General features: G+C 40.8%; 1 protein-coding gene and 1 pseudogene across 1 annotated transcript in view; both read left to right on the top strand.

The window, feature by feature from the left end:
• ALG13 (ALG13 UDP-N-acetylglucosaminyltransferase subunit) overlaps nt 1–12,137 on the top strand; it is a 72,918-nt gene that overhangs the window by 44,974 nt on the left and 15,807 nt on the right. The window contains 1 exon segment of the mRNA XM_038588101.1: nt 530–695. Within this exon segment, the coding sequence (XP_038444029.1) occupies nt 530–695 (166 nt within the window).
• LOC102155454 lies at nt 3,395–4,650 on the top strand (annotated as a pseudogene).

The following is a 12,137-nucleotide window of genomic DNA, read 5'->3' on the forward strand; positions in this document are numbered from 1 at the left end:
TGTCTGTTACTATGTATTGGACATCTTTCTGTGCACAGTGCTGTGTTGGGTGCTGTGGCCTCATCAGAAAAATAAATTGCAGTCCCGTGAAGTTTTACACACACAAAGCATTTTTTCTCTTAAAAAGTATGTGTTAGTGTGGAGAAATGTAAATACATTTAAAAATAAACATTTAAATCTCTGGATAATATGTAGGAAACCCAGAGGTTACCTGTTTGGAAAATGGGGAACTGGGCAGATGGAGGATAAGGGGTTGGAAGGAAACATTTCATTATATGCAATTTTATATTTGATTTTTGAATCCTATTAATGTATTACTTTTTCAGAAAAATAATAAATTAAAATTAAGATCTTAAAGTTAATTGTGGTATTTTAAAAGAAATAACCTATATGTGGTTTACATAAAAATTGATTTCTCTGTGTTCTAGTTATCAAAATACTGTGTCTTGAAACTTAGGATCAAATAAGAGACTAATAATGTTTGAAAAATCACTAAACTTGATTTCTAAACTTTCTTCTACATTTACAGGTGATGGTAAATTCTGCAGCAGTTGCAGCTTCCTGTGCCAATAATATTCCAGCTCCAGTCTTACTTAACTGTGCAGCAGCTAATCAAGCTAGTAGTACCACTTCAGTTTCCTCACAGAATGCTATACAGCCTCTATTTGTATCTCCCCCTATACAAGGCAGACCAGGTAGGTTATTAGTGTTTGCTTACTTTGGGAAGCCTCTTTTCCTATTCATAAACATTCATACAACAGTTCTGGTGATTAGGTGGGATTACTTTAATTTCTAGTATTAAATTTATTTAACCTGCTTAATAAAGTATGTTCTGTATTTGGAGGATCCATGAGATTTGAGAGCCAGAGTCTCAAATTTTTTCTTGCAAATTTGGCTTTTTTTTTTTTTTTTTGCAAATTTGGTTTTGATATGATTTTGTACCTATTGTTTTGCTACCCTACTGAAAATTTAGAGGATTTTACTAGTTTCTTAAACTTTGAGTTAAGTTTTATTATACAGGAATTAAACTAGAGATGTTTCACACTTCACAGAATTTTCATTCCTAAAATGTCTGCTGTAAAATACATTTGTATTTAATGAATCATTTCCCCATGAATGTTGTAAGAAAGAATATAGGCACTAGAATTTAAGACATTTAGATTAGAATTTTGGTTTTACAACTCACTACCTATGTAATTTTGGACAAGGTATTGAGCCTTTCTTACCTATGAGCTTGGGGGTACTGGTAGTACCAATTTATGAACTGGTTGTGAAATTCCAGTGAGTTAATATAATTTAGAATTCTGGGAAGGTGGTAGCAATAACAACAGCTATTTAATCTGAGTCTTCAAATAAAAATGGAAATAGCAAAACCAAAACCCATACATAACATTTACAATAAAACGAGGTGACAAGGTATCCCTATGAACCCCAAAACTTAAGCAGGTAGGGGCAAACCAGCAGTCACAAGATCTGTATGCTATCAGGATCTTTGTGGGAGCCAGAACATGGAAGCATTGGGGATGTTGTCTGATGGACCTAAGAACAGAAGGCTCCCCAGAATTGCTAATAAGAATTCACTGGATGGGATCCCTCCGTGGCGCAGCGGTTTGGCGCCTGCCTTTGGCCCAAGGCGCGATCCTGGAGACCCGGGATCGAATCCCACATCAGGCTCCCTGTGCATGGAGCCTGCTTCTCCCTCTGCCTATGTCTCTGCTTCTCTCTCTCTCTCTTGTGACTATCATAAATAAATAAAAAAATTAAAAAAAAAAAAAGAATTCACTGGAAAGTGGGGCGGCCAGTTTGGAAGGAACAGCTAAGACTGGGAAGTGATTTGACTTCTCCCAGTACTAAGTAATTGCTTTGGGTACATGGTAAAAGGACTTGAAAAACTCTGGAGCAATCTGGCGCCTAAGAACCCTCAAAACTGACCTGCCAGGGCTAGGGCTCCCTTTTAGGATAGTATTCTTCACTGGGAGAAACTGCTAGGAGTGGAATGGGAAGTGATTGGGATAGGGGAAAAGAACATCTCCAGACCAAAGCTGAGAAGAACAGAGCCATGGAATCCTAGAAAGCAGTCATGTTTTTGAACATGACAGAAAAACAAAACTACTCTGTATCCACTTCGTTCTGAAGTTCATGAATAATAATTTCACATAGTAAAGAAAAAGCATCAAGGTGAAATCCTATACAAAGATGTTTAAAGAACAAAAAAAAATAATATCCCTATAGACAGTAAAAGTATGTTGGAAATACGTCCACCAAACTAAACCAACTAAACAGCTATTTCAGAATGAGCTAAAGATATAAATAATGTAATAAAACATTAAAGAATAACTGGAATTAAACTAAAATCTTAAGAATAGCATCAGAATTAGAAAAACTCAAATGAAGTGACAACTCTGGAAAGCATTAAAAATGGCAGTCATTTCAGTAATGAAGACTAAATGATAAAGAACATGATCAAGTATATACAACAGATAAGCCTTAAAAATGTAAGAAGGGGGTGGTATCTAGAATGAAGAAAAGGAAGATAAAGATTCAAAAGTGACTTAAAGTTGGGCAAAGGAGATCAAACAGTGATAGAAATCTCTGAAGAAGAAAACCAAAGTAAGAGAAAAGAACAGATACTGAAAACTAAAATTCAGAAAACTTTACCTGAAATTAAAAACTTTATAGAATGAAACAATACTCTGCACACCTGAAAATACCAACCCAGAACAGCCAACACCAAGCCAATTGTAGTAAAATAACTGGATGTTAAAGTCTTTTGATTATCCAGATAAAAGAGCCTATGGAATATAAAGGAAATAAAATGATAATCATCAAACTTTGACAGTATTGCTTCATACTAGAAGAAAATGGAGTAACATTTAAAATAAGGAATGTGTAAACCAAACATTTTATATCCAACCAAAACTGATTTTCAAGCCTAAAAAGGTAGTAGTATTTCAGAGAATATCATTTGCATGAACCCTTCCTGAAGATTCTACTAAAGCTATGATGTCAAGCAAGGTAATCACCAGCCACATGTGAAAACTTGTTTTAATTAAGTACAATGAAATAAAATCCTCACGCTCACTTGCACAAACCACAGCCAAATGCTCAAAGCCACATGTGGCCAGTAGCTAGTGTATCGGACAGCACAGATGAAGAAGATTTCTATTATCATGGAAAGTTGTATTAGATGAACTTCAGTGTACCAGAGAATTAGTTGACTTTTAGACTACCAAAACAATTAAAGAAATCAACACCTAAGATCTAATGGTAAGTATTAAATGTATAATGACCTAAAGAATTAAGAAAATGAGGCCGAGCTGTGGCCAGTGGTGCTGACATCGGCGGCTGGGCTGGTGACCTCATCGCACTGACGGAGGCTGGGCCAGGGGCGGGGAGATGCCCCCCACTGCCTGCCCTCTGTTGTGTGCGCCTCCACGTCACAGCCGGCCTCATCTCCCTGGAGACAGTGAAAGGCAAGATTCAGGCCCTGCAGCAGCAGGCGGACAAGGCAGGGCCGAGCTGCACACCAATTGCAAGCGGTGCAAGAAAGCTGAAGCAGATGTGGCAGCTCTCAGTTGACGCATCCAGCTTGTGGAGGAGGAGCTGGACAGGGCTCAGGAGTGACTAGCCACAGAAGCTGGAAGAGGCAGAAAAGGCTGCGTATGAGAGCAAGAGAGGAATGAAGGTGATAGAAAACTGGGCCATGAAAAAAAAAAAAACGGGCCATGAAAGATGAGAAGATGGAGATTCAGGAAATGCAGCTCAAAGAGGCCAAGCACATCGCTGAGGAGGCCGACCGAAAGTAGGAGGCGGTGGCTTATAAATTGGTCATCCTGGAGGACTAGCTGGAGAGGGTGGAGGAGCATGCTGAGGTGTCTGAACTAAAATGTAGTAACCTAGAAGAAGAACTCAAGAATGTCACTGACAATCTGAAGTCACTCGATGCTGCGTCTGAAGTTTCTGAAAAGGACGATAAATAAGAAGAAATCAAACTTTTGTCTGACAAACTGAAAGAGGCCGAGACCTGTGCTGAATTTGCAGAGAGAATGGTTGCAAAACTGGAAAAGACCATTGGTGACCTGGAAGAAAAGCTTGCCCAGGCCAAGGAAGAGAATATGGGCTTACATCAGACACTAAACGAACTTAACTGTATATAACCAAAACAGAAGAGTCTTGTTCCGACAGAAACTCCAGAGCTCCGTGTCTTTCTCTTCTCTTGTAAGAAGTTTCTTTTGCTAATGAATCTTTGCTTTGCTGGAAATGTCAAGCAAATTACAAATACATGACCAAATATTTTGTATCGGAGAAGCTTTGAGCACCAGTTAAATCTAATTCCTTCCGTTTTTTCAAATGGCACCAGCTTTTTCAGCTCTATTTTTATCCTTAAATGCATTTATTCATAAGATAGGCAGGGTATTTCATATTGAGCATAACTCTTTTAAGACTGAGGGCATTTGGTTCCTGGGAGAATAGACAACCCTACACTTTCAAAAACAACTCCAGTATCTAGTCATGGGTCAACTTAAAAGGCCAAGGAATATATAACCTTCTGGGCCACTGTTGGTCACATGACAGGTAGCCAGGGACCATCACATTATAATATGAGTAGGGATTTTCCATCCAGAGCAAATAAAGAAAACAAAACAAAACAAAGCCGGGGGAGGGGGGCTGGCTTTGTGGGAAGTCATAAACCATAGAAAGATTAACTTAATCATCTTGGCCCTTTCCCACACTCCAAAATACAGAACAAACATCCTCTGAGTAGTCAGCATGACAATACTTAGGAAATAATCATAATAATTACCCAAATATTTTCTAGATAGATCCTTGATGTTATGCTCTTCTACATGTTCCTTTCATTCTAAAGTTGGTCTCTGAGGAGCAGATAGCTTATTCCTTTTTTTTAAGATTTTATTTATTTATTCATGAGAGACACATGGGGTTGGGGGGCCAGAGACATAGGCAGAGGGAGAAGCAAGCTCCATGCAGGGAGCCCAATGGGGGACTCGATCCTGGGACTCCAGGATTATGCCCTGGGCCAAAGGCAGGCGCTCAACCACTGGTCCACCCAGGGATTCCGATAGCTTATTCCAATAATGACCCATGCTTGTCTGTTCTGATCTGAGACCATCTACTCAGCAGGAATAAGTGTGGTAGAATCCAGTCTTATTTAGAGAAGTTCTATCCAGAAGACCACTAGCCATCAATAACTGAGTAGTTCTTAACAAATAGTGGGCGGAAGGGGCCTCTCTGACAGCAAAGTAGAGATAAAGTAATTGGCCTAGTTTCATTTATTTTATAATTCAGGGAATGGCAAACTGAGGATTTACTTATGTAGGACTTTAATTCCTTCTTTAGGACCAAGTTAATAAAAGACCAAGAAACTCCTGATTAAACTGGATATGGAGTATTTTGTAGGCAGGGCTGCACATTTTGGCTTAGTTGTAATTTCTGCTTTCTTGTTTAACATCTCAGCTGAAATATTCCACATTCCCCAGCAGTGTGGGGGCCAACTCAAGTTTACAATTCTGACAAAATTATCCTGCTTCTAGCTTATCCAAATATTCTGCCCCTCACTCCTATTTATTAAGCATCACACTACCCAGAAGGTACACTAGCAAATTGTGCAATTGAATAAAACCCACACTTTTCATTTAGATTCTTAGAAACTGTATCATATGTAATAGTGTACTTCTACATTTTGGTCAAATTTTTACATAAACTGTAAAAAAAAAAAAATAAGACAATGAGGCCTAACAGGTGGAGACTATACTATGTAATGGCAATATCCTTATGTTTGGACAATGTAGATATTGTATAACTATTTTTAAAAATAGAGTTGAGAGACCATGTGCCAAGCATTTTTAATCCTCTCAATAATCATATGAGGTTCTTGTAACTAGATAATCAGATTGTTATTCTGTTATTCTGAGACTGTGATGTTGGCTAAAACAAACGAGTGAGTGTATGATATTCTAATCTTATTACCTTGTGCCCTTGCAAACCAGGAGCCTCAGTATGGAAGAAAGGTAATATGAATATAGTAAGGCTAAAGAAAACATTTATGGTCTCAAATTTGAATTGGAAGTATCAATATAAATTCAGGTATTTTGGAGGAGGGGCAAGATGGCGGAAGAGTAGGGTCCCCAAATCACCTGTCCGCACCAAATTACCTAGATAACCTTCAAATCATCCTGAAAATCTACGAATTCGGCTTGAGATTTAAAGAGAGAACAGCTGAAACGCTACAGTGAGAAGAGTTCGTGCTTCTATCAAGGTAGGAAGACTGGGGAAAAAGAAATAAACAAAAGGCCTCCAAGGAGGAGGGGCCCTGTGAGGAGCCGGGCTAAGGCCGGGGCGAGCGCCCCCAGGACAGGAGAGCCCCATCCCGGAGAAGCAGGAGCTGCACCAATCTTCCCAGGTGGAAAGGCACCTGCAGGGAGTTAGAGCAAGACCCAGGAGGGCGGGGATGCCCTTAGGCTCCCGGGGACACTAACAGACACCTGCGGCCGGCACAGGAGAGTGTGCCGAGCTCCCTAAGAGCTGCAGCGCGCACACGGCGGGACCCGGGAGCAGCTCGGAGGGGCTCTGGCGGCGGCTCCGCTGAGGGGACTGCGCAGCTCCGGGAGCAGCTCAGCAGCGGCGGCTCCGGCAGAGGAAGAGGCTCCGTGCAGAGGGGGCTGTGCGGCTCAGGAGCAGCTCTCAGAGGGGCTCGGGCGGCGGCTCTGCAGAGAGAGGCGGCTGCGCGGCCAGGAGCGCGAATTCAACAGCACAGACCGGGAGCACAGGGCGCCGGACACAGCCCAGGATCCAGCCTCCCCCCAGGACAGGCAGAGGCCAGGAGGGCCCAGGACAGCAAGGACGCTCGTGCCCTGAGCCGAGCAGATCAACGGCCCCGCCCTAGGAGCCTCCAGGCCCTGCAGACTGAGTAGTTCCTGCGGGAGCTGAATCCAGGTTTCCAGAGCTGCCGTGGCCACTGGGGTTGTTCCTTCTGCGGCCTCACGGGGAAACAACCCCCACTGAGCCCTGCACCAGGCAGGGGGCAGAGCAGCTTCCCTAAGTGCTAACACCTGAAAATCAGCACAACAGGCCCCTCCCCCAGAAGACCAGCTAGACGGACAAGTTCCAGGGGAAGTCAAGGGACTTAAAGTATACAGAATCAGAAGATACTCCCCCGTGTTTTTTTTTCTTTTTGATTTCTGATTGCTTCCCCCCCACCCTTTTTTTTCACCTTTCTTTTTCTCTTTTTCTTTTTTCCTTTTTTTCTTCCTTTTCTCTTTTTCCTTTTTCTCTTTTCCTTCCTTCTCTCTCTCTCTTTTTCTCCTTTTCCCAATACAACTTTTTGGCCACTCTGCACTGAGCAAAATCACTAGAAGGAAAACCTCACCTCAAAAGAAAGAATCAGAAACAGTCCTCTCTCCCACAGAGTTACAAAATCTGGATTACAATTCAATGTCAGAAAACCAATTCATAAGCACTATTACACAGCTACTGGTGGCTCTAGAAAAAAGCATAAAGGACTCAAGAGACTTCATGACTGCAGAATTTAGATCCAATCAGGCAGAAATTAAAAATCAATTGAATGAGATGCAATCCAAACTAGAAGTCCTAAGGACGAGGGTTAGCAAGGTGGAAGAACGAGTGAGTGACATAGAAGACAAGTTGATGGCAAAGAGGGAAACTGAGGAAAAAAGAGACAAACAATTAAAAGACCATGAAGATAGATTAAGGGAAATAAACGACGGCCTGAGGAAGAAAAACCTACGTTTAATTGGTGTTCCCGAGGGCGCCGAAAGGGACAGAGGGCCAGAATATGTATTTGAACAAACCATACCTGAAAACTTTCCTAATCTGGAAAGGGAAACAGACATTCAGATCCGGGAAATAGATACGCCCCTAAAATCAATAAAAACCGTTCAACACCTCGACGTTTAATAGTGAAGCTTGCAAATTCCAAAGATAAAGAGAAGATCCTTAAAGCAGCAAGAGACAAGAAATCCCTGACTTTTATGGGGAGGAATATTAGGGTAACAGCAGACCTCTCCACAGAGACCTGGCAGGCCAGAAAGGGCTGGCAGGATATATTATTTACGGTCCTAAATGAGAAGAACATGCAACCAAGTATACTTTATAGAGCAAGGCTCTCATTCAAAATGGAAGGAGAGATAAAGAGCTTCCAAGACAGGCAGGAACTGAAAGAATATGTGACCTCCAAACCAGCTCTGCAAGAAATTTTAAGGGGGACTCTTAAAATTCCCCTTTAAGAAGAAGTTCAGTGGAACAATCCACAAAAACAAGGACTGAATAGATATCATGATGACACTAAACTCATATCTGTCAATAGTAACTCTGAACGTGAACGGGCTTAATGACCCCATCCAAAGGCGCAGGGTTTCAGACCAGATAAAAAAGCAGGACCCATCTATTTGCTGTCTACAAGAGACTCATTTTAGACAGACGGACACCTACAGCCTGAAAATAAAAGGTTGGAGAACCATTTACCATTCGAATGGTCCTCAAAAGAAAGCAGCATTCGAATGGTCCTCAAAAGAAAGCAGGGGTAGCCATCCTTATATCAGATAAACTAAAACTTACCATGAAGACTGTAGTGAGAGATGAAGAGGGACACTATCTCATACTTAAAGGATCTATCCAAGAGGACTTAACAATCCTCAATATATATGCCCCGAATGTGGGAGCTGCCAAATATTTAAACCAATTAATAACCAAAGTGAAGAAATACTTAGATAATAATGCACTTATACTTGGTGACTTCAATTTAGCTCTTTCTACATTTGATAGGTCTTCTAAGCACAACATCTCCAAAGAAACAAGAGCTTTAAATGATACACTGGACCAGATGGATTTCACAGATATCTACAGAACTTTACATCCAAACTCAACTGAATACACATTCTTCTCAAGTGCACATGGAACTTTCTCCAGAATAGACCACATACTGGGTCACAAATCGGTTCTGAACCGATACCAAAAGATTGGGATCGTCCCCTGCATATTCTCAGACCATAATGCCTTGAAATTAGAACTAAATCACAACAAGAAGTTTGGAAGGACCTCAAACACGTGGAGGTTAAGGACCATCCTGCTAAAAGATGAAAGGGTCAACCAGGAAATTAAGGAAGAATTAAAAAGATTCATGGAAACTAATGAGAATGAAGATACAACCGTTCAAAATCTTTGGGATGCAGCAAAAGCCGTCCTAAGGGGGAAATACATCGCAATAAAAGCATCCATCCAAAAACTGGAAAGAACTCAAATACAAAAGCTAACCTTACACATAAAGGAGCTAGAGAAAAAACAGCAGATTGACCTCACGCCCAGCAGAAGAAGAGTTAATTAAAATTCGAGCAGAACTGAACGAAATCGAGACCAGAAGAACTGTGGAACAGATCAACAGAACCAGGAGTTGGTTCTTTGAAAGAATTAATAAGATAGATAAACCATTAGCCAGCCTTATTAAAAAGAAGAGAGAGAAGACTCAAATTAATAAAATCATGAATGAGAAAGGAGAGATCACTACCAACACCAAGGAAATACAAACGATTTTAAAAACATATTATGAATAGCCATATGCCAATAAATTAGGCAATCTAGAAGAAATGGATGCATTCCTGGAAAGCCACAAACTACCAAAACTGGAACAGGAAGAAATAGGAAACCTGAACAGGCCAATAACCAGGGAGGAAATTGAAGCAGTCATCAAAAACCTCCCAAGACACAAGAGTCCAGGGCCAGATGGCTTCCCAAGGGAATTCTATCAAACGTTTAAAGAAGAAATCATACCTATACTACTAAAGCTGTTTGGAAAGCTAGAAAGAGATGGAGTACTTCCAAATTCGTTCTATGAGGCCAGCATCACCTTAATTCCAAAACCAGACAAAGACCCCACCAAAAAGGAGAATTACCAATATTCCTGATGAACATGGATGCAAAAATTCTCAACAAGATACTGGCCAATAGGATCCAACATCACATTAAGAAAATTATTCACCATGACCAAGTAGGATTTATCCCCGGGACACAAGGCTGGTTCAACACTCGTACAACAATCAATGTGATTCATCATATCAGCAAGAGAAAAACCAAGAACCACATGATCCTCTCATTAGATGCAGAGAAAGCATTTGACAAAATACAGCATCCATTCCTGATCAAAACTTCAGAGTGTAGGGATAGAGGGAACGTTCCTCGACATCTTAAAAGCCATCTATGAAAAGCCCACAGCAAATATCATTCTCAATGGGGAAGCACTGGGAGCCTTTCCCCTAAGATCAGGAACAAGACAGGGATGTCCACTCTCACCACTGCTATTCAACATAGTACTGGAAGTCCTAGCCTCAGCAATCAGACAACAAAAAGACATTAAAGGCATTCAAATTGGCAAAGAAGAAGTCAAACTCTCCCTCGTCGCAGATGACATGATACTCTACATAGAAAACCCAAAAGCCTCCACCCCAAGATTGCTAGAACTCAAACAGCAATTTGGTAGCATGGCAGGATACAAAATCAATGCCCAGAAATCAATGGCATTTCTAGACACTAACAATGAGACTGAAGAAAGAGAAATTAAGGATACAATCCCATTTACAATTGTACCCAAAAGCATAAGATACCTAGGAATAAACCAAACCAAAGGGGTAAAGGATCTATACCCTAAAAACTATAGAACACTTCTGAAAGAAATTGAGGAAGACACAAAGAGATGGAAAAATATTCCATGCTCATGGATTGGCAGAATTAATATTGTGAAAATGTCAATGTTACCCAGGGCAATTTACACGTTTAATGCAATCCCTATCAAAATACCATGGACTTTCTTCAGAGAGTTAGAACAAATTATTTTAATATTTGTGTGGAATCAGAAAAGACCCCGAATAGCCAGGGGAATTTTTTAAAAAGAAAACCATATCTGGGGGCATCACAATGCCAGATTTCAGGTTGTACTACAAAGCTTTGGTCATCAAGACAGTGTGCTACTGGCACAAAACCAGACACATAGATCAATGGAACAGAAGAGAGAACCCAGAATTGGACCCTCAACTTTATGGTCAACTAATATTCGATAAAGGAGGAAAGACTATTCATTGGAAGACAGTCTCTTCAATAAATGGCTTTGGGAAAATTGGACATCCACATGTAGAAGAATGAAACTAGACCATTCTCTTACACCATACACAAAGATAAACTCCAAATGGATTGAGATCTAAATGTGAGACAAGATTCCATCAAAATCCTAGAGGAGAACACAGGCAACACCCTTTTTGAACTCGGCCACAGTAACTTCTTGCAAGATACATCCACGAAGGCAAAAGAAACAAAAGCAAAAATGAACTATTGGGACTTCATCAAGATAAGAAGCTTTTGCACAGCAAAGGATACAGTCAACAAAACTAAAAGACAACCTACATAATGGGAGAAGATATTTGCAAATGATGTATCAGATAAAGGGCTAGTTTCCAAGATCTATAAAGAACTTCTTAAACTCAACACCAAAGAAACAAACAATCCAATCATGAAATGGGCAAAAGACATGAAAAGAAATCTCACAGAGGAACACATAGACATGGCCAACATGCATATGAGAAAATGCTCTGCTTCACTTGCCATCAGGGAAATAGAACTCAAAACCACAATGAGATACCACCTCACACCAGTGAGAATGGGGAAAATTAACAAGGCAGGAAGCCACAAATGTTGGAGAGGATGCAGAGAAAAGGGAACCCTCTTACACTGTTGGTGGGAATGTGAACTGGTGCAGCCACTCTGGAAAACTGTGTGGAGGTTCCTCAAAGTGTTAAAAACAGACCTGCCCTATGATCCAGCAATTGCACTGTTGGGGATTTACCCCAAAGATTCAGATGCAATGAAACGCCAGTACACTTGCACCCCGATGTTTATAGCAGCAGTGTCCACAATAGCCAAACTGTGGAAGGAGCCTCGGTGTCCATTGAAAGATGAATGGATAAAGATGTGGTTTATGTATGGAATGGAATGTTACTTAGCCATTAGAAACGACAAATACCCACCATTTGCTTCAACGTGGATGGAACTGGAGGGTATTATGCTGAGTTAAGTAAGTCAATCAGAGAAGTACAAACAGTGCATGTTCTCATTCA

Source organism: Canis lupus, chromosome X (genome assembly GCF_011100685.1).
Source record: "Canis lupus familiaris isolate Mischka breed German Shepherd chromosome X, alternate assembly UU_Cfam_GSD_1.0, whole genome shotgun sequence".
Lineage (NCBI taxonomy): Eukaryota > Metazoa > Chordata > Mammalia > Carnivora > Canidae > Canis > Canis lupus.